The following is a 24,355-nucleotide window of genomic DNA, read 5'->3' on the forward strand; positions in this document are numbered from 1 at the left end:
AAAACTAAATACTTAAAAATTCAACTTTAATATACGTAAATGAACAATTTCATACAGGAAGAAACTTTTTTTTTTTCTGAAGACAATAATATTATTATAGGAAAGTATGATGATACAGCTTTTGAGCACGGAATAACTTTCACTATGCAAAATGCGAAATTCATCCTGATAAAATTCAATTAAGAACATGTACAGCTATATCACTCACCTCTCTTCTACTAAAATTGATTTTAATACAGGAAAATATTTATTTGTAAAAAATATTGCAATAAAAATGATATTTCTCATTTTGCCTTAACTAGGAATAGATGCTACTAAACAGAATTTGCATTGTTTAACAATAACAATTAGGTTATGAAGGTAGGCAAAACCCTTTTTATCTTCTTGTCACACAAAAATGATATTTGTAAATTTAATTAGTATCAACATGATTTTTACTCTTTTAGTTGATTTTGGCAGAGAAAAAGCTATGATTGTAATTAATGTGTTCAATGACCCACAACAATGTCTTGCCTTAAAAAAAAGTGTCTCCCATCTCTATTCATTCAAACCATGATGCACTTCTCTATTTTTTATATATTTTTTAACTAATAAATTTGATAACACATCAATGTTAGAGCTTTTGGGCTCAAATTTATTCGATTTGTCGATGGCAGCTATAACTGTTTTTAATGTTTCAGAATTATATTAACCTAATATTCAAAACTGAAACTGATGGAGTTGATGGTTAAAGCAGGGTTGGGGGGGGGGGAAATGTTTCCAAGTTGAACTAATTTACAAGATATCTTTTCTTTTCCTTTTAAGATCATTAAAAAAAAAAAATCCCTCAAGATCATTAAATGTTTATCAACTTCTACATTCATATAGAAGTTTTAACAGAATAAGTTTAAACACACAAATATTCTTCTTTAGAATCACTGTACTACATTTGTCACATACTTGGTCACACCCCCCACCCCCACCCCAGAAAAAAAAGTAGAAAACTGAACTCAATTGTAATGGGAAAAACACACATACGAATTCTGACATAAGGCTCAGATAATGCAATAAAGATTTTTAACATCAATCAAGTTTACACCAATAAGGCCTTTTCTTCTTAGAAGTAAAATCTACTTTTGCACATAAAGTAGAATATAATAAAACTTTGTAGATAACGAAAAAATTACAATGCATTTAATGATTAATTCCTTCAAATTAAATTATTTATTTCAAATAATATAATTAAGAAATCTAAAAATAATTCAACTTGTATCTAATTAAGAAAAGATTGTTTAGATACCTAAATACGCTTAACTATACATGAAAAATATGAAATAAGTAGCAATTACTTTTGTGATTGAAATTTTTTTTTTAAAGTCTGCCTCATTTTTGTCAGCATTAGGAAAACTACATAAATCAATTATTTATATGTTCACCACTTGATAAATTGGAAACAAATTTTCTAAAGAAAATTTTCACCAATGCTTGATTTTGATAAACAGGGCGTCTGTAGTTTTAACTCATTTTTGAAGTCGATTCGTCTAAAGACGAATGCCAACCATTGTGATGTGGACTATACATACACGTAAAAAACGGAAATTCATGTATACAAACAGATTTAGTTGATGGTAATAATTTCATTAAAACTATAGCAGATTACAAGTCAGAAGTGTTAGTTACCATTAGGTAAATTATATTTTCCACTTGTTGCTATAAATTCAGATTACAGAAGATACATTTTTATGTTAAGAAAATTTCTTCCTTTTATCTTAAAAAAATAAAAAGCTGAGGCTAATATAGAAGGGGAATTTTTATTTATTTATTCATTTAATTCCCCTTAAGCATCTTTCCTAGTTATGGCATTAATAAACTGCAGGCAAAAGGTTAAGTATGCACTACATTTTAATAAAAAACTTTTACATTAACACATTTCAATAATCATATGTACATGAAGATTTGTACTGCATAAGGTCACATAGAAATGCAGATGCATTTAAAAATACTTCCACTTTCTTTAAATGCTTCAAAAGTATAAATAAATTTTCAATTGCACAAGATCAATAAGAATTTCTTTAGAAAATAATAACCTTAAATGTATTTTATTTCCACCAAAACAAACACTTTTTAAAATAATAGCACTTTAAAAAAGTTTTTAATGAACCTATAACTTAAAATCACAGAATATTTACAATATATTGATCAATATTTCAGCTTTCATTTAGAAGAATCACAGTTGCTAAATTAATGTCATTGTTACATGTCTGGAGGGCACGAATCACACTTTGACGATCAAATCCCATTTCGACAAGAGTTTTCACCTGGATGGGAAAAATGTTTGAACTGTTATTAAAAATGATCTGTTATTGTAAATTTGTAACAAAAGTATTCACAGTAAACTATTGAAAAAAAGCTGGTACTACAAAATGTGTGAAACCTTGGCTTAAATGTTAGAAAAACAATTTATATCAAATGATTGGGCAATTGCTCAGACACGTTTTTTCTAATCCGTGTCATGGAAGATTAATCGAAAACTATGCTATTTAATATACCAGGCAAATCATACCAAAAACAGAAGAATTTTTTTTTTTTTTAAACTTTGTAACACAGCCAATCATTCAGTAAGTTTATACAGTTCATTCAGTAAGTTATTTTCAATAAGTTTTCAACATATGAGGAGAGTTTCGCCTGGTGAACTGAAGGTGGAACTAGATAGATAGTCATTTTGATAATATTTAGAACTTTAATGAAACTTGTTTTGAATATTTTGGGGGGTTTTTTTTTCTAGTCATAATTGTTATGGGAATATGTATTGTGATATTTACAATTGTTGTTTTTTTTCCCTGTTAACTGTTTAGTAAAATATTTTTGACTGTTAAAATGTATCTGTAATTCTTTTCCCTCAGACAGATCATTTAAATTTTCAGTAGGGCTTGCTTTCAACCTGCTTTAGTTCCTCGATCTTCAGGTTCCCAATTGAGCTATAAGAATAAGTCCAACATTACTTTTGTTGTACTGTACTGTTTACACACTTAGACATGTTGTTAGATTACAAATCTACTTTTAAGCTGTTAAATTGTCAATGCAACTAATTGTACCTTTATTCAAAGGCTGACCTAAGTTAAGTTGCATTTCCCTCCATTCTTTAGTTTGATCATTTGCTGATAAGTTCCCGAGAACAAGAGAGAGCAAGAGTTTTCTTTACTATTAAAGGTGTCTAAGCGAAAGCTAAAAACCTTAGGTTTAGAAAGTAAAGTAAATCTCTTATGACATTGAAAGGAATCCAACAATCAAAAAAAAAAAAAATTCTTCAAAAGCAGTATGAATCCATGAGTCAGAATTTGAAACGTATGAATATGTGTACCTTTCCTGAAGTAGAATCAGCTCTACTCAAGTGGTTCCAGCAATATCGAAATCAAGACTATGCCATTCCTATAAGTTGGTCTTCTGCATGAGAATACAACGAATTTTGCTATATTACTGAACATAAAAAAATTTCATGCCAGAGCTGGATGGCTAAAAAAGTTCAAAACAAGACACAACTTCGTCTTCAGAACTACGAAGAAACTACATATTGTGCTTAAAAACTTTAAAGTTCTGTAATTTTATCTGTTATATGCACATATCAATTAAAATATTTGATGGTTTTTAATATTAAAATGTCGAAAACCGAAACTAGCGGTAGGTCGAACTTCCAATAAGTCAAAGTTTCTCGTTGGTCCCTTTAGATTTGAGTTATTGCAAATTGACTGTACCTAATTCAGATTCCACTTTTCCAGAATTTTCTAACTATTATTTCTCAGGCTCAAAGGACTAAAATATTGCATTTAGATAAAATACGTTACAAAGAGTTATCTGGTAACAAAACTCAATTTTGATAAAATTGACAGGTACACCTGCTCTTAGTACGGCACTATACTGCTTAATATTGTCAAAGCTAAAAGGATGCTGCAAAAGAGGACATCAGTTTTTAAATAAGAGGGGAAAAAGTTAAAATGATTTCAGTTTCCAACGTTTCTGTTTTATTTATCAAAATTTCCCGTTTTAAGTTCTTGTTTCAAAATTCTTGAGTTTTTGAATCTTTACTTAGAGGAACTTTTGTTGATCCAGATCCAATGCATAAGAAATAACTTTTAATGACAAAAGAAACCTTCTAAAAAGGAAGGGTTTAATTTGCACTAGAGATGGGAGCGGTTATGGGTTTAATTTCCACTACGGATGAAAATGATTAAATGATTGGTAAAAAAGAATTGGGATTTTTCTTTTTTTTTTGGGGGGGGGGACAATTTTTATTTCAGTTTTCTTCCCAAAAAGAATTTTTTCAGGGAAAAAATTAAAAATTGTAACATTTCTGGCACAAAATAATGCATCTATATGAACACAACAATAACTCAAAAAGTTTGGAAAGAATTGAGAAAATACCAGGAACGAGGAAATTAGATATAAACCCTGGTTCCTAAGGCTTGACATCGTTACAAAGTATAAATTGCTCTAATGATAAATAAATCAATTTTTTTAAAAAAATCAAGTTTTATTTTAAAGCAGAAGTATGATATACATTATGCTCAAAAAACAAATGAAGCAGTGAGAAGCAAAGGGATGTAAATGGCAAAATTAAAAATTTGGAGATAACCAGTACAAATGGTAGGTGAATCCCTCGTCTATCTTAGGGCAAGATATAGTACTAGTAGCCCTGGTAGGTTCCGGTATACAGCTTGATTTAGGAAAAAATTTCAATGAAAGCCTACCTAGGATCTGATTTTTAAACGCATTTTACTCAAAACTTCAAAATGTCCACTTGTATCCCTTTGCTTCTCATTGCCTCAAATGGCTCCTTAGATTAAAACAATGTACAGCTCATTCTGCATAGCAGACATATTTATTTTTTCACACACTTAAGCACATTTTGGGGTGTCCCTTACATACATAAAACTAAAATTTACTCACTGAATTGTGATTTTTTTACTTAGTTTAAAGTAATATTTTTATCACTATTACTGTAAAGTTAGATAAAAAATTTTAAAAATTGTATTTTACCTGATCCTCTTGCAATGGACTAGAAGGAGCAGAATGGTTCTGACTTACACCATTAGCCATTTCACTTGACTCTATTGTAGAAGAAAAATTGCTCAGCAATGGGTCATACATTGGAAAATTTAATATTATATATTTTATTCTAGTTTTATTTCAATACAGTCACTTCTTATTTAAAACATCAGTGACCATGCCCCTGCCCCATTTTCAAATTTACACAAAACCTAATTTTAAGATAATACTATATGTATTTGCACTGCAGTTTGAACGATTTTGATGAGCATAGTAAAACAAAAATAACCACCAGACACATATTCACAAAACAGGTAGAATCCTGTATTTTTCTAATTTTCAGTTTTAAATAAGTGTTACAACACTATAAAATTTGTTCTCTTTTCTCAAAATACGTGAAAACACATGAGTATTCATCCTGTATTTACACCTTCATTGCTTCTCTTTCATACATGAAAGTGCCATGCTGAAGAAAAATCAGAGCTCTCAGAAAATTATTGGCAAGATTTTGCAGTTACGTATATGAATGTATCAGGATGTTTTTTAAAGTATTAGAAATACTTTTAAATGCATAATAAAATGATTTTTAAAAAAGCTTCAAATATGAAAAATTAAAAGCAAATAATGATTTCAATATAACTAAAATAAAAGGAAAAATCTAAATAAATAATATAAATAAAAGGAGCACCTTAAAAGCATTATATATTAAACTAGCTTTCAAGCATAAAACAACTGAAATAATTTCAGGATGCAAAAGAATTGAAATAATAAACACAGCACACCATGCACCTTTTTATTTCAATGTCTGGACATTTCTCCAAAAAAAATTCATTTTCACTTACAGGAGCCAAAAATTCTAATTAGAATTCATTTAACTAACTAAAAATCTGTTTTAAAAGTCATCCTTTTCCTCTCCATATTTTCGGTTACAATTTTTCAGCAGGTGAAAACTCAAGAAGTTCAGTAAATAATTGGAAAGCTTTACTTCACTTTTTTGGGAAATAAAAGTTTTAAGAAAGAAGGAAAAAAGGAGATAAATATGATCGGACATAAATAACTTTCAATTTGTTTATGAAAAAGTAGTCTTTGATATCATGCTTGTTTTACTAGTGGTTTTTTCTGAAATTCTAATCACTGAAAAATCTCTTAATTGGGGAATTTCACAGTTCAATGAAATTCTGGGAGTCTTCTGAACAAATCCGGAGAATTAGCAGCTATGACATAGTAATTAATTTATATTTATTGTTTTTAATTCGGGAAATTTTCATATGGACAAACACTGCGGACAATGATTTTAAAAAAGAATGAAGATTTGTCGATAATAAGAACTTACATTTAAGGCAAATAACCTACTCCTAGTTATTTCAGTTAAACATATGTGTCAAAAACAATATGTAAATGTCAAAGTAATTGCAAAAGCAATGATAATTGCAGATCAGTAACTAATGACAAAGATTTGTTTTGAGTATGCAGTTGGAAAAAAAAATTACAAACTAATAAATACATTGATGTAAGTATTACAGTGTGTTACAAATTAAACATAAGAAATATGCACAAAGGCGTTTTATGTGCTTAAAAGAACTTTTAATACAAAATTAAATTTACTGTAACTTTTTGGGAAATAGAACATAAGACATAACGATGAATCAACAACAATAAATTATAGTAATAGTAATAATAAAATACCTGTTGCATTGTCAGAATCTGCCTGTCTTGTTCTCCTCAACAAAGTTGTTGGATTAAAGGCATTGTTCCAAAGATTTTGGTTCTGGAAACTGCCAAATAAACCTCCATCATTATGAGGTGGAACAAGTCTTTCAGCATATCCTTGTGCCATTTGTTGTCGATTGAAAAAGCGCTGAAAATATAGTACAAAACAATTTAATTTTCAGCCAAACATTAACACGATGAAATATGTAAGTTATAATATTTGTCTCATTCTAACTTCTAATATTAAAAAGCTGGCAGTGTAAACTTTAGAGAGAATGGGAACTCAGTACTTAGTAAAAGAAGCAGTCGAAAACTTAATATTACAAACTTTTTATATATTTAAGTTTTGTAATCCTTTCAAATTTCTTTGAAAATTCTCACTAATACAATTTGAAACATATAATTTTCTAGATTTTTTATCCAACAAGCACTTTCATTGTTTATTTGTCTATGTATCGCACTAAAGGTAGACACCCTTACTGTTATAGACCAGGAACATTTGTGACACCAGTGAAACTTCTCAAAATTTCTAGACCTCAAAACCATTTTTGCATATTATGGATTTTTTGTGATAACTTTAACTATCCATTGTTTCAGGATATCAGACCTTTTTGAAGAAACCAAGTAGGGCCACATGTAGTTAAGTGAAACATAATTTCAATGTATCAATTTTCGATGCTTTCCTTCCCTTAGATTGACTTCAGAAATAAATTTTTTTGCATTGTGTACAAGACCACATTTCTGGAAGTAAATGGGCGTGAAAAATTTTACTTTATGGCTGTTTGTTAGCAAATAAAAACATGCTTCCTTTTACCCCAGTGTGTTTCACCACACACTAGGAGGGTAGATGGAAACCGATTTCTTTCCTGATGAGGTTGATGTAGGTAGATAATTACAATATATTCAACCAGTTTGAAAGCTTAAGAAGTGCTACATCATCTTAGTTTGCAGCCCATGAGCTGCTTGCGACTTGATAAATTCTCTAAACGTAATCAAAAATCATTCAAAAAGAAAAAAAAAAGCGACGAATTTACCTAAAACAGACGCAAACTTGTAATTTGCATCATAATTGAATCTCAGTTCTTTCAATTTACCCCACAGTACAACATTCATGCGGCAAATGGAAACATCTAAATTGCATATCACAAACAGCAGGGATGGGGAACGTCATAACTAAATTTTATTAGTAACCTACCACAAGCTAAATGAAACTAGTTGAAAAGTTACTTCACATTTGCAGACCTACTGCACAGGGAAGTGTAAGATTTGTAATCTTTGAAAAAAAAAAAAAAAAAAAAAAACTTTTTCACAGTGTCATTTACAAACAAATGTTGCTTCATAATAAACAATTTATTAAGCTACAAAATGAGACGAAGAATATTAGAAATATGCTTTCTCAAGAAGTCTTAAAGCGTCCATAACATCAAAACCTCATAGCTGCGAGAGAAAAAAAAGGAAAAACAAAATCTAGCTAATGAGTACAAAATAGAGAACATGCGTTAAAAAACACGAGCACCTACATTAGAATTGCCTCTGTCCCTATTTTCTCTTGCTCTGGAGAGTAAGAGCTGTTGCTCCATTATTTCAATTTGCTGTTGCCTTTGTATTTCTATGGTTGCACCGATTGGGACGGAACCCTCCGAGGGAGGAGAAGAATCCAATATCCATCCAAAACACATGCTGGCCATTCGAGCTAAAACCTTTGGAACTTTTATTATGTCTAAAACATGAAATACGTTCCATCTGCATATTATCCCTGCTGTCTGAAACAAATTCAATAAAAGCCAAGTTACAATCAAAATATCCATACATAAAGATATCATGGTTCCGAAATCAAAGATTATAAATTTCATTCTCAAATGCATCATAAATAAATTAAAATCCAAATTATGCATTAGTTAAAAATTTATAAAGCAAAACAAAGTTAGTTATTAGCAAAGCATAGGGGACAGTATTAACTTTGCAGAGATAATCCATAATTTAGCATTAAAAATAATGTAAATAAGAATGTATCATTGCAGATGGCCCGGCATGTTAAGGAATAAGCAAGATAACATTCATATTCTAAATCTAAAAAGTAACATCATATCTAAATTTATGTTCTTATAAATATTGAGTCAGATGCAATTAACACATGAAAACCAAGTAACGGAATAGGGAAGTAAAGATCACATAAACTAGATTAATCAAGAAGCTAATTAAAAACATGCTCAGAACTAGTACCTAGTTTCTTTGAGGGTTTTAGAAACTTGAAGGACTATGCAAAGCAGTAACTGTATTTTTTTTAGCTTTCATTGGTAGTTTTCTAAAATTATTTATCCTTTTTATACCTTAAAAGCTTTAAATTTACGAAAAAGTTCACTAAATCTTGTTGGGAATTGCCTTTTGCTGCTTCTAGAAGTATACTGGTTATGAATTTAGAGATTAATTTGTATCTCCAATTGAGTGTGTAAACCAAATTAAAATCTCAATTGTTCAAGCTTGATGCTAGAATGAAAACTATGCAAAAAAGCTAGTTTTCTTCTATTACACTTTCTTATAAAATAACAAATATTTTTGCAAAACAAGCACAATATTACATGCAATACAGCAGACAGCCCAGTCGTCACATCCAGAGGCTGTAGTTTTGTTCTTGTTAAAACTAGACAGGCTGTGAGAGAGAGAGAAAGACAGCTAGGGAGAGAGTCTCTCTTTCCTCTGGATGTGATTATCAGACTGTCTGGTATATTGCATGAAGACTTGCTTTAACCCTGGCTTACGGGCAGTAACTTACTGCTATACCCAAGCTTTGCCTTCAATTCACGAGGTTAACCGCGTCATGCTGCAGACATTCGCTGGTGAGATAAATTAACTTTATCTACCAACTTTTTTGTGCTCTCAAGCTTCAATAAGGTGGCATTGGCCTCCAGCTCACTTATTCATTATCCCAGACTGATAAGTTCTAACAAGAACGAAACTCCAGTCTCTGGATGTGATTACCGGGATGTCTGGTATGTTGCATATAATTCTGCCTTAGCCCTGGCTTAGGGATGGTAACTTACTGCCAAGTACAGTATGTTATTAGACATTAAAATATTTGGTTCATTGGAATTAAATTATTAATAATTTCCTTCATGCATGAAAAATAAAGTACAGTTGATTCTCTATTTAACGACTTTCAAGGGACCACAAAAAATGGTCTTTAAGTAGAATCCTTCTAAAACTACAGTGGAGCATCCGGGACTATGGAAACTCGCCTTTAAATAGAGAGTGTTGTTATATACAGCATTGTTAAACCGAGAACCAACTGTATTTATTTACTTATATTATTTTCTCTATATATAAAAAGAAAAAAAAAACTATGTAATATTTCCAGCATTCTCTAAAGCCTTACAAATTTAATGAGTAGAATTTCTATCAACAGAAAAGCAAGTTCTTTCCACCTTTTTTTTTCTGTGGAAAATAATAAAAAGTTAAATGAACAAAAGATTTGACTCTTAATGTTCTGAAAATATTTGAATTCGACAAATTGTCCCCTTACACACTTTACTGCCAGCAAGTCATAAATATCAGGCACCAGCTTGCTGTAATGCCTAGAATTTCTACATTGCCACCTAAATCTATATAAATAAAACAAAGTATACGTGTGTGTATATATGTGTGAATATATATGTATGCTCCCTATACAAATCCAGTTTTCATCGGATCTGGACCAAATTTGGCAGGGAGGTACTTGGGCACACGAAAAGGAACGCAGGGTGGTTTTCAAACGCCAAAAAAGAACCGAACGATTTGAATTTTAATTTTAGGGCCCGAAAATGGCATTAAATGGTTCTTGCTACCCCCAAAATAATTATCAGTTCAAATTTAGTGCCATTCGAAAGCTCCAGAAAAATGCCCTTAACGTTGATTTTATTCCTTTGAATTAAAAAAAAAAAAACAAGAACAAGGCTGTAAAATCACCAGGAAAAGATTTAAAAGCCTTATTAAGCCTAATGGAACAGAAATTCATATTGCAAAATTATCGTTTGCTCAATCTCATTTTAAAAAAGCATTCAGAAGATTGCCACTTTTTTTTCTCGACTTTGACGCCAAATTTTGTTTTCGTTTCCAGGTAAAAATTTTCCTTTTTTGATTATTATTTGACGATTTATCTTCTTTCTTTTTTAATGGATTTTAGGTGTATTTATGGATGGTTGCATTAAATTTATTTGGGAATTCTTGATTTGCCGTTTTCTTCCTTTAAGAATGATTATTTTGACGGGAAATTTTATAGTTTTTTTTTTCTGATTGTTGAACATGCGTCATTTGACATAACTTTTATTCTTGAGGTAGACCATGCAAAGTCGGGCAATGCAGCGAATAGAAGATAAATATTCTGCAACTTCAGAATGTTCTATAGCAATAGCCCTAACTGTACCACAATATGAATCAATTTTTTGCATGTCTTTGGCAGGGGTGGCCAACCCTAAGAGCAAGGGTGGACCCACCTATCCCATAAAAAAGGGAAATACCCTTAAAACACCCCCTAAAAATTTCAATGGCGCAGTCTGCACCATGACCCCCCCCCCCTAGGTGGGCACTTCTGCCTCTGGTTTTCAATATAAGCTTCAAGCAGAATATTGCAAATTTGTGTGTAGTCTTCAATAATTGTACATGTATTTTAAGAACACGACAATTTAACTATTGCAAGAACCGATATTTTTAGCCTTAAAATGTGTGATATAAAACTTACTTTAAAAGAAACAATGAAAGTTAGAAATAGATATAAGAAGCTGTTTAGAAATTATGATATAATGTCTAAGTTTTTCTTCTTTTAAATACATGCTGGCATTTTTGCCTGGCTCCTAGAAATTTAGATTTTATTAGCCCCTGTGTACAAAACAGAAAGAGACATTAAACAAAAAATAATAAGTGTATTCTTAGAAAAATCAAACAGCTATACGCACGCAAAAAAAAAAAAAAATGAAATAAAGGAAATTATAAAAGAAAAATATCCACCATTGAAGTTGGACAAAAACTTGTAACATACTTAGAACAGATAATAATAAAATAAAAAGCATGTTTTATGAAAAAACCAAGATAATTACTTCACATTCAAAAGTTCCTTCCTATAGCAATAATATTAGACACTTTGAGTTAAAAAAATAAATAAATGTTTTAAGCATACACTAATATGTGTAAAATCTTACCAGGGAACAAATTCCAGACACCATTGATGCTTTATTAGTACTCATGACCTTAAAAAAAGTTTTTAAAAATAAGAAATTTATTGGAAGGCAAAAAAAAAATTATGAACGTTTTACCAAAAACATTCAAAATGGCAAAACTAAGTAACATAAACTAACAAAAGCAGTAAATGAGTATAAGCATTTAATGATGAATGTAGTCAAATAGCATCATTCCTTTGCACAACAACTTGAATTTATAAAATTTTGTAAAGTTTTGTTTTTACAAGAACTTTGTAAAACAATAACATGGAAGCAAAAAAAAAATTTTTTTTTTTACAATAATGGCCAATTGGTCATTAGTTGCACATATGTTTTTAATAAATAGTTAAATTAATATCAAAATAAATAAACGTAAAAAAAAAAAAAAAAAAAAAAATCATGCTGGAACTGGATATTATATAGGACAAGTTTTAATATTTGTATTACAGTGTTCAACAAACAATTGCATGAATGTTGTATTTGCTGCAAACAGAAAAAAATAAAAAATCTTTTTGTATCAAAAGCTTTAACAAAATATATAAAAAAAAACAAAAAGTCAGATTTCATTGGTCTGGATAAAGAGCAAACTGACTATGAGAGCCATTTATGAGCAAACAGAAAAAAGCAAAATCAACCAAACAGCAGAGGAAACACTTGGCCCAACGTTATGAAAACCCGGGTTTATGCAAAATACTCAAATAACGACATATTATTGAATCCAAATGTCTGGGAAAGCAAGAAATATGTTTTCTTATTCAAATGCAAAACATCATTTAAAAACATTTAGTAACATGTCAACCCCAATACACTCACTACTACTTTTTACAACTTCCATTTGATTTCAGTTTAAATTTACATTTGATTCCCTTCCTCAGCCTCTTTTAGTTTAAGTTTATATTCAATCTTTGTAATACTTATTATGAGCAGAGTAACCTTCCTATGAAATGGTTTTCTTCCCATAACAGAATTTATCAAAAGGAAACAAATAAGCAAAAGAGAAAAGATAAGTATTGTCTATTATTCGGGAACACCAAAAGTCACCATGAAAAAAAATTTGTGCAGCAGTGAGGATGATTTTTTTTTTTTTTGAAAAGATAAAAAATGAAAAGTAGAAAGGTGGACCAATGCATATGCATTTTGAGGAATTAAAAACAAGATTATAAATAAAATACACAGGATAAAAAAGGACATAAGGAAAGCATAAATACCTGAAGTCCTAATAAGTACGTTAATGTTTTTCCAGTGACCGGAACACCTAGAATATACGTCTGGGCTACCCTTGGAATGTCCATAAAATAATTAACGAATAGTGGAAAAATCAGGCCATACCTGAGAAAAGGAAGGTAATTATGCAAATTAGAGCATTTCAAAATAATTTAAAATTTACAATACTAGGACTACTTTTAACATTTAATTGATCATTATGAAGGGTGAAACTGATGAATCAAAAACTTACAATTATGAATAAAGAATGAAGTTTTACAACTGAAACATATGGTTTTAAAAGTTGTTATCTCGGAAAAAAAAAAGCTTTTAAGGAAAAACAATATGAGTTACAATACCTTTTATTGTTCTGCTTTAACTATTTAGGGGGCCATTTTAAAATTTTTGGTCAATTTCAGATTGTTGGATTACTTAAGTATGGCAATATCTGCAAAAACACACACACACACATTTGCAAAAAAAAGGGGGGGGGGGAGTGCCTACTACTTTTGCGTCTACACACTTCAACTGCTTGCTGCAAGTTAAGCAAAGCTAAAATTCTGATGTAGAATATTAAAATGAGTACTGTAACTAGAAGGGACTGCTGTTCCAAGAAATATTTGGCTTATAATTGTAAAAATAAAAATTTCAAGCAAAATGGTTTCAAGTCAAATGTTTTTGATAAAATAAATGTCTGCTTTTTAAATTTCAGCAAGCATAGGTAATCTAAATAAACCTTTTTCGGCCAAACAAAAATTCATCAAACATGACATCTACTAAAGTGAAATCCTCCTACAACGAACTTCAAGGAATCGCAAATTTTGTTCATTGTAAAGAAATTCAAGGCTATTAAATAGGGGCTGAAAATATATTTTGTTAAAACACATATTTTGCTGTACTGGTATTCATTGTAACTAGATTTTACTGTGTATAAAAAGGTGATGTTCTCTATTTTGATTTTCTTTTATTTTTCAACTATAGCATTGAAGAGTTTCAGTTTTGGAGTTTAGATGGACTAAAACATTTTAAGGGAATTCATGTTTTCTTTTTCCCTAGAAGACAGGTAGAAATCTGTTCCCTAAGATGCGCCCTTATTCTTATAAAAGCAAATTTAATGCAGATTAAAATTTTTAAGTAAAGATTTTTACTAACAGTCATTTATTGCTGGCTTATATTAAACGGATTTTATATTTATTTATGCTCCAAGTTTAACTAAGAATTGGCAGCTCTAATGTCTAGGGGCCGGGTCCCCTATAGTATCCCCTCATAAGCGCCCATGACACCAGCTTTGAAGCTGATCTAGTGAATGGTTTTGCACTTAAAAAATCATTCTTGTCAATATTTCAACAGCAACATTTCACACAATTTTTGAAATACTAGAAAGGTAAGTGTGATTAACAGCAGAAAACTAAATTTCCTTTAGTTTGTCAAATAAGTACAAGAATATTTTTTCAATTTCATGCAGTGTTACTTCTGAAGTAGAAAAGGGAATAGTATAAAATACGAGTAGATTGCTAATGTAAGCGTCTAAAAAGAATTGTAAACACATCTGGTTGCATTCATATGTTAAAAGTTTGAACTTGGATTTAAATATATGATAGCATTTTGTGTGTGTGTTTCATTGTTCATGATGTTCTATGTAAAATTAATAAAAATCTATGCATTAATAACACAGGGTTGCAAAATCTGGGGTATTAAACTGCACGAGGATGAGCGACTTTTATACTATTTGGTTAGCTGATTTTAAATATCCCATCGATTTTTCTCAATCATATAATAGTTTTTCACAAAATAAGCTTAGATATATGCACAAAAGCCATATTTTGCATACTCTGTGAGAAAAAAGGTGTTGCCAAAATGTAAGTTTAATACTTAAACCAATTTATACACCAAACAATTGAAACAACATGAAAAACATATATATTAATTTTAAAATATGTAATTAGGAAGTCACTATTGTTTAATATAGCCCGGATTCATGTGCATCTCTAATACTAAATTTTCCTTGTCCAGAACGAAAAGACTATCACGCCTTTATACCAGTTTCTCAAATTCTCTAAACAAAGGTGATAATTTATGTAGAGCCCGTGAATTATCCTTAACATCAATTTTTACACCGAAACATGCTTAATATACTCTCTTAACAAAATTTGTTATATTTCTTTAATATTTCTTCACTACTAATTCTCCACAAACATAACAAAAGAAATCGGGAGAATTCAGGCAAACTTTTGCAGCTGCTTAGCATAGTTAATAGGTAGGCAAAAACTTAAAACATGAAAACCAAAAAATAATGTACACTCATATACCGCAAGAATGAGACCCTGAATAAGATGCAAAACTGTTTTAAAAATTGTGCTGCTCTGCATAAAATCATTTCAATCAAATACCAAAGAGTGATAAGCAGAGAGAATGTGTGTGTGTGGTGGTTGGGGCTAAAAAAAAATTAGTCATTGCTTCAAGCAGTACCTGACCTTTAAAAAATTCTTCTGTGAAAACTGATTTTTAATGAAGATTTTTGACATGCTTGCTCCAAAAATTAAGAGCTCTTTTTAAAAAAAACTCTGTTGAAAACTTTTTTTTTTTTTTGTATACATTAACTAAAAGTTATTTCTTCCCGGAAACAGAAAAACCTTTAGCTTTTGCCACAATGATAACTTTTTACCCATGTGCTGGTCCCTTTACTAAGGTATAAATTTATTTAATGGTACTGTTAAGAACATTTAAATTTTCAATTCCTGAAAAATTGGTACATGATGGAACTTTTTGGCTACTTTTCCTGAAATTGGCATCTAACAATTTATTAGAATCAGTTGTTGGTTTGTAATCACTTTTTGATTGCAGGCATGTGAAATTAATAATACTTACGGCCCAGTTGGGAGAAAAGTGATTTGAATTTCAAGTCTTCTAAGGAAAAATACTGTGATCAATTCAAGAACAGTGGCAACAGTACAGGCTGCTAATAAATAAGACTGCAGAAAGAAAGAAAATTTTAAAACAAAACAAAGAACAGGAAGCAACATAATAAAAATTGAAAATATCTTTTATAGACATTAATTTGTCAGAATTATACTTTAGAATAAAAATATTTAAAAAAATTGCTGGATTAAAGGTGACACATTATCTATACACAACATGCTGATGCTGATATGCCTCATCACTATGACAAGCTCTCAAACAAGAACTTACTCTTTTTTTTTTATGAATAAGTAGCGTAGCTTGCCCCAAGTGACAGCCAAAATAGATTTTAAGAGTTCCACAAAAAAATATAGTACTGAAATTTCAAAAATTTCCCCTTAAATTATAATGGAAATGGTGCACAATATTACACAGTGGCTGCAGTTACCTACGAGCCTAGGGTTAAAGGTTGTACGAACTTTATATTTACATAAAGCACACATACCTCTTTTGGGGGAACACCTCAAATTACTGCCACAGGTAACACCTGTGCTAAAAATACGACTGACTTTATCATATTTTCTGCATTTTTTATCACGTTGCTTCATTTTGCGCTTAAGTGTTTGTAGGACTAACCCAAAATAAAATTTAGTGCTAATCAAACAGTAAATAAAACACTTATGGCAAAAGAAGTGTCAAGTTACAGACTCTAAAATTTTATAAAAAATGTGAAATACAGTGAACTTTTACTGCCATGCGATCTAACTAATGTAAAATCTGGCCATCTGTCCTGATTTTTGATGCTATTTTCATTTTTAGAAAAATGTGTAACATTAAAAGCTAGTAAGTAAAAAAAGACCACTATTACAAACAAATAAAATAACTTCAGAGCCACATCCGTAACCCCTGCACTTCTCTTGACTCCTCACTTTTTTCCTGCACCAGTCATCTATGCTTCTTGCAATCATATATATAAAAAAAGTTTATTACTAAAACTTATTAGAAATAAAAAAAAATCAAATTTATAAAAATCAAAAATTAATGTCAGGGAAAATAATTAATCACAGAATTAGTTGAGTTTAAAAGTCATTCAGTAACTCAATTACAGTTAGTATTGAATGAATGAAGGACTAAAAAACATGCTTATTATAACAAAGTTTTTAAAGTTCTTTGTGATGTATGAGAAAGGGAGTGAAAAATACTTACAGAAAATTTGTGAGAACCATATCTTCTTTCAAAAACACGGAAGTAGTATATTAATAAACATCCACAAACTAAATCTTTTGTTTCAAGAAATGTCAATTTAGAAGTTAAAACTCGCCAAATCTAAAATAAAACATTGACACATTAAGAGATATGGAAGAATATCTTTTTTAAAGATGCACTAGAATAATACTATATCTAATTGGTCCTGTTTATAGTGAAGTTGAAAGGATCAAATAATTTTTTTTACAAACGTAATTTTATTATAAGAAGTTTAATAATACACAGTAATTCAAAAGTAGAACTTAAGATAATATGTTATAGTCATAAATTTACTGTAAATGGGTATGGCTGTATTGTGCAGTTCGACACCAATTTGTTAGGTTTTTTAATTAAAAAATGTTTAAAGCTTTGAATATTGTGTATAGATCATTATTAATATTCTCTTACAAACAAAGCTATTACTTTCACTACATTGAACAAGAAATAAAACTTGATTTTCCGCTTTTTCTATTGGAACAGAATTGAAGAGGACACAAGTTAAAATTGAATGACTAAGGTTCATTTATTCAAAGTCTGAAAAGATTCAGCTTTACAATTTTGAAAAGGAGATTAAATGACTGGTATATATGCAAAGCGCAATCTAAACCCAGCGAGTAAATTGGCTAGCAAATCATTAGCATTTCACTGAGAAAAAGAAATCTAGCTAAGAACAGAAATAGTTAATAAGCTGACATCACAAGTCATCTGAAAGAGTCTCTAAGACAAGACCGTCTCTTTAATATCCCGTAATTGTCCAGCAATATCTTTAAAGCCAACAGCTTTTAGTGACTAATGAAGAAATGTCAAATAGGGAAAAAGGAGCCCCACTTGACCCCCCTTTTTCCCTTTTGTTTTTTTTTTAGGTGTAATGTTTTCTTACTATGTAATTTAATTAATTTAGCCATTATTTAGAAGCTATCTTCACTATATTCGTAAGAAATAAAACATTAGAAATTATCACACCTTCCCTGATGATTAGGGATTGCAATACCAGACCAAAAATTCAATACCGGTGTTCGATATCTTTGAATCATGACACCGGAATACCAGTATTTGAAAATTTTCAAAAAATGCTTGAAAACATACTGTTTTGCTGTCACATTCCATACCTTTGTACAAAAATCGTATTATTTATGAAAACGTATTGTGAATAAATATAAAAAGAACAAACAAATATAAAAAAAAATCAATAATAGTAAAAAACATAATTCATTCATTGAATTGTCTCGAAGCCTAGAACTCATTTTAGTGCTCAGCTTTTCTACAGTTAAAAATACTCTTTCTAAATTCACGCTCGAACAATGCACAATTCTCCTCCTCTAATTGTCTAGAAGTCCTTCATATTCAAATAATTCAGGCTCTTGCGTGTTATTTTTAGAAAAATACTTTTGTGTGTGTGTGTTACTTTTGTATTGAGTGTAATAATATTATTTTTTTCTTAAATTTATAGCTAGTTGTTATTTCTTTCCGAGAGACAATACTTTTCCAATATTAACATCATTTTCTCTTGAGCAGGAGAGTGTTTCCTTTTAGTCCTTCGGTTGGAAATTTACGATAAGCTTGACTGAATTTGTTCTTGGTCGTTTCTCTTATTTGTTTTCCGTATTCTTAACAATTACAATTATATAAATATCTGAAAATATGCTTCAAACGATGATGCTTAACCTCTATGCAAATTTTCAAGGCACTATATAATTTCTAAATATTATCTTACCAAGTATAAAGCCAAATCGCCAGACAGGACAACAAACTAATACCAGTGACAACAAATTACTATTTGCTATGCTTACAAGAAAAGTTTTGGTCACAATTTAGAACAGTTGAGACAAATATTTTAAAAATTACAAAGTATTACTGCAATTGATGGTTAGAATAAATTGTTCATACGGCAAATGCATTCAAAATTACGTTCTAAATTAGCTTTCACAAAAGGGAAAGTGAGCGATCAGGGAAATGGAAAAAATAAATACATGGTGCGCAAAAGCGCACGCATATGCGATTCACCTCACTCTAGTAATGACAGTATCATTTTGCAGTCTTTCCGCTACTTTAGTTTAGTGATATTCTATTAGTTTGTGCCTCTGAAGTCACATTTTTACATCAATAGAATGAATTTGGTTGTGTATCATGGAAAAAGAAACATACAATTAAAGTATAAGTAGATATTTCATAGAGTTAAATTGAAAATTCTTTAAGTGAAACTATTATTTTCAATTAATAGCGAAAATACCGGTATTTTACCCCAGCAAATACAATACGAAATTGCAAAAATACCCGAAATATCGGTATTTGGTATACCGGCATTGCAATCGCTACTGATGATATTGATGAAATCCAAGAGTAAAATATGATTAAAATTCTTATTGAACTAACTTTTGATCTAAGTTGACCATCAAAAATTTGTAATTCATTTAAATGAAGTTAATTTCTTCAAAATACTTAGGTGTGCTAAACATTTAAAAAAAATATGGTTGATGGTATTTATATCTTAATTTTTTTTAACTATGTCCACTTTACTTCAACCCAGGTCATTTACACATATGAAAAAGAAAGTGCCATTAAGATAGTTGAATCATTTTTTTTCTTCCAATAATTAAGTGCAATGTGTTCTTTGTTAATGTGACGTAAAATAACAATGAAAAGATTTAAAGAAATTTTTGTATTTATCATTTATTTAAGTTGAAAAATGTGGATTTTATGCCCGCTTGACACTATGTGCTGAACAAAAAAAAAAAAAAAACATCAAAGCATTAAACTGTTTCTCATATTGGGTTGGTTTATAGTTATAGGGCAATTTTTAGAGAATAATGAACATTCATTAAAAAACGTTTTAGAGTCCATTCCAAAAAAAAACTATTAACAGATCGATTTGATGAGTGCACAGCTAACAGATACATTACTTATCAGTAGCATGGGCACACATATGCAAAATTGTAAGGGGGGCTCAGAAATTTTTAGCAGGATATTTTCTACATGGAGGCAGATTTCAGGATGGATTTGTCATTAAACTTTGACATTTTTAATTATTTATTCATTGATGGCTGGAGAAGAAATATTTTTATATTTTTGCACAGAAAGAAATACTAAAAGCAAGGAAGTTCTAATTTCCAAGGGGGGGGGGGGCTCGAGCACCTCCCTTGCTTCCCTATATGGGCGCCCTTGATCAGTAGGCTTGCTAGACTTCTCGGTTTGACCGGGACAGTCCCGGTTTTCAAGCAAAATCCCAATGTCCTGGGCAGTTCACTTTGCGTGCCGGAAAAGGATTTAAATTGGATTACAGATGACCAAAAAAGTATAAAAAGAATTAATTGTGAAGGATTATTTAGGATAATTACTTTGTAATTTGAAACATAGACTTGTAAAATTAACATCGGATCAGCTTGCGAAGATTTTTACAGTAAGATTAAAACCAAAAAAGTTTCTAAAAAAAGTCCTAGCGAAAGAAAGATGCATGCAAATATTGTTCAAGTTTAAATTTCCCATTCATAGTATTTCTTCTTACTAAAATAACTATTAAATATTAACATGTAAGAAATAAAATTTTTAAATTTATCTGCCTGTGTCATTTATTACTACCCCAGGTTTAGGCTCATATTTAATAGCCATTTGTTCATAGCATTGAGAATGAACAATCCTATAAAACATGTTAAAAATTAGCCAGGGGTGTATTCCCTTTTGAAATCTAGCAGGGGGGGGGGGCATCCCGGTTGAACATTTCAGAAATCTGGCAAGCCTACTTATAAGCATTTTATAACTCTTGATAATTCTGGCTGCAATTCCTTTTTGGGAATGGAAATTTCTTTTTAAGAATGTTCAGAATTGATAGAAATATAAGCAATACACTAAGAATGCATAACAATAATAATTACTTACTTCAAACTTTTCGAATATGCTAGGTATACTGTATACAATATATTGCTTGATGTGAGCAAGTAGAGGCACATTCAGGGCACAAGATGTAAGAAACATGCATCCAAGAATTCCCTTGGAAACGGGTGCTTTATCTAAAATTTAAATGCAAATAGACTTTCATTGTGTTCAAGTTAAAAAATGAAGTTTCAAACTTTTCTGATGAATTAGATTGCATTTTCAGTAAAATCTATTTTCTAAATTTTTCATTTAATTTCTCCTAAGATATCTTTTTTTTTCAATGAATGCAAAGTGTTTGAACATATTACAGATATGAATGCTGATTCTCAGGGTTGGGTTTTGAACTGTCTGAAACTGGTTTAGGACAGGACAGGTGGTTTTTACTGTCCAAAAGTATGTAAAAGCTAAAGGGGTGTAACCTAATCAATTCATATTTATTGTAATATACGTATTGCATTGATGTTAATAAATTTTAATTAATGAATATTTAATAATTTTTCTCTGAAATGTTTACTTAAAAAATTTTTACTGAAAAAAATTGCTAATAACTCTTATTACGTAAAAACCTCCTTATGTAACAGTTGGCAGAGTTATGAAAGGAAATTCACAACACTACCACGGCAATTTTTTTTCAGTTCCACTTGTAACTCAAAGGTATGTTATTAAGTACGTAATATTTATTAGAAAAGAAGAAAAAAGCTTAATTTTTTAAAATGGTTTTTGCATATAGCTTTTATATATTTGTGTCAGTTATTGCATAATATTTTCAGCACTTTGTTTTGCACACATGCATAAATGTCGAAACAATTGGTCACTATTATGAAAACAAACAAACGAAAAAATTAAAACCTCATGTGTACAAATTGAAAATTTAAATGAACAATTCAACTACTAGGTAACTAGATTAGAATTAGCTGTATAAATAAGCCATATATATATATATATATATATATATATATATATATATCTTCTGTGCGGACGCTTGTAACCATAAGGCTTTTAAACGGCTGGACCGATTTTGATCAAATTTTTTTTTTGTAATTCAGTTGTGTCAAGCATGGTTTAGAAGCTTGATGGATTGGAGTGGAAACATTTTTGTTAATTAATTAATTGATTTAAACATTGGATGGTTATATCTCAGAAATGATTAATATTTATTTTTACCTATTGTTGAGCGAGAACTGAAATAAATATTTACCCCGTTGCCAAAGGACAATAAGAAAGCCACCTCAGTTTTTTGTAATGAAATTTCCTACTGAGATATGCCAAATGAGAATAGATAAAACATAGAAAGAGAGAGTGAAGCCTTCATTTTTTGAAAGCAACGATTTTAGATCCTGTGATGTATTTTAAAGTAAAGAACTGGAAGGTTCATGCAAAACGTGTGTTCTGTCATGGCAATTGAACCATGTGCCCGGGATTGGTGCTTCAGGTTTTCCTAACCAAATGATCAGAAAATACCGTACCTAGCAACATTTGTTTCTCAAAGCCGATCAGTGAGCGAAGCCAACTCCGACCGATTAGCAGATCGATCTTTTGAACGAAAACATTTAAAACTTCATATATTGCCTAATTTGTTCTCTCCACCAAAGATAAAATCTTCCACTGCATTGATCTTTTGTGTACAGAACTACCTTGTTGAAATTTATCTGGACAAAAATAAAATTTGTTTCGTCTTTAAATTCCATCATCTTTTCCTTTAATAATGTATTGATAAGTTAGATAATCCTTAAAGTATTCTTGACATTGGTGCCAAAACTCAGATGGATTTCAGTATAGAAACAAATTTTGCTAGGTACAGTACTTTCTGATCATTTGGTTAGAAAAACCTAAAGCACCGATCCGTTCACATGGTTCAAATACGATGACAGAACACACGTTTTGCATGAACCTTCCAGTACTTTACTTTAAAATACATCAGGGGATCTAAAATTGTTGCTTTCAAGAAATGAAGGCTTCTCTCACTCTCTCTCTCTCTTATCTATTCTCAATTGACATATCGCAGTAGGAAATTTCATTACAAAAAGCAGAGCTGGCTTTTTTATTGTCCTTTGGCAACAGGTTAAATATATTTTAGTTCTTGCTCAACAATAGGTTAAAATAAATATTAATCATTTGGGAGATATAACTATTCAATGTTTAAATTAATTGATTAATTAGCAAAAATGTTTCTGCTTTGATTCATCGCGCTTTGAAACCATGCTTTCCACAACTTAATTACACAAAAAAAATTTGATCAATATCGATCCAGCTTCTTAAAAGCCTTATGGTGACAAATGTCCGCACAGAGGAATTTTATACAATAAGATATATATATACTTGAATGTTCATATTGAATAAATATCAATACAAAACACAACATTGACACCATTGAGTTCTATTTTAGATATTTTCTTAAAAAAAAAGATTTTTTAAAAATGTTGTTTATACACTTTTTGACAGGTCGGTAAAAACCATAGTTTTCACCGTAGTGTCCAAAACCTTGCCAACCCTGTACTGTACACACCTGAAGTACCTACTCAGTCATTTAACATCGTCTGCAAACAAAATATAAATTTCTACTAATTCACGATACTATACGGGAAAATTTTTAATAAACATTTCTGAAGAAAAGAAGTAGATGAAAAAATTGTTTAATAACTTCTCCATTTCTAGCAAAATAATATTTTAATTCAATAATCTCACAAGAAGTGTACCACTGCAGTGATGTAATGGTTGACACATAGAGGATCATCATCAAAATGGAAATGCTACCAAAGTCTTCCACATTTTCAATAAAGAAATGTTGCTCAACTTTATTGCTATCAATGTAAAGTTTAAAGGGGGAGGGGAGAAACAACGTCAAAACAATTACAATAAGGATAAAGTATAATGCTTACAGAAACCAGTCGAACTGTACTGTGAAAGAATTGCAGCCATATTATATATACAATTGATGCATCAATTTAAAGTTCTATGGTTTGATATTACATGCTAAAAAAGGCTTAGATAACAGAAACGATTATTTAGAAACACTTCCCATAAAAGTTTCAAGAGGACAGAACACCATATTGGAAATGAAAATAAATTTTTTTCTATGGTCACAGTGAAGGGTTTAACTGAAAAAACATTTGTTACCCCGTTTACTAATGCTGTGCTCAGTTTTCCACCGTTTTGAGCTCTTATAATTACATTTTATCCATTTGAAATAAAAAATAAGCTAAAAAAGGATTTCTTTC

The 24,355-nt window shown here is 30.3% G+C and overlaps 1 protein-coding gene across 1 annotated transcript; it reads right to left on the reverse strand.

The window, feature by feature from the left end:
• Nucleotides 1-9: 9 nt before the first annotated feature.
• Nucleotides 10-24,204, reverse strand: LOC129227567 (ubiquitin-associated domain-containing protein 2-like). The gene is made up of 10 exons (XM_054862149.1): nucleotides 24,017-24,204; nucleotides 21,141-21,271; nucleotides 17,229-17,348; nucleotides 15,993-16,096; nucleotides 13,130-13,250; nucleotides 11,904-11,951; nucleotides 8,253-8,495; nucleotides 6,709-6,880; nucleotides 5,014-5,084; nucleotides 10-2,297 (listed from the first exon to the last, which is right to left on the reverse strand). The coding sequence occupies exons 1-10, from the start codon at nucleotides 24,054-24,056 to the stop codon at nucleotides 2,187-2,189; spliced, it is 1,161 nt and encodes a 386-aa protein (XP_054718124.1). The 5' UTR covers nucleotides 24,057-24,204; the 3' UTR covers nucleotides 10-2,186.
• Between the last annotated feature and the right edge of the window lie 151 nt (nucleotides 24,205-24,355).

The sequence above is a fragment of the Uloborus diversus genome, chromosome 8, assembly GCF_026930045.1.
Source record: "Uloborus diversus isolate 005 chromosome 8, Udiv.v.3.1, whole genome shotgun sequence".
In the NCBI taxonomy this organism is placed as follows: Eukaryota; Metazoa; Arthropoda; class Arachnida; order Araneae; family Uloboridae; genus Uloborus; species Uloborus diversus.

What these genes read in the sequence shown, in the direction of transcription:
- LOC129227567 (XM_054862149.1), bottom strand. Translation starts at nt 24,056, where the DNA reads ATGGCTGCAATTCTTTCACAGTACAGTTCGACTGGTTTCT. An exon ending in GTACAGTTCGACTGGTTTCT is followed by an intron (nt 21,272 to 24,016) that starts GTAAGCATTATA and finishes TTTAAATTTTAG; the next exon opens with ATAAAGCACCCGTTTCCAAG. An exon ending in AGATTCTGACAATGCAACAG is followed by an intron (nt 5,085 to 6,708) that starts GTATTTTATTAT and finishes CTTCTACAATAG; the next exon opens with AGTCAAGTGAAATGGCTAAT.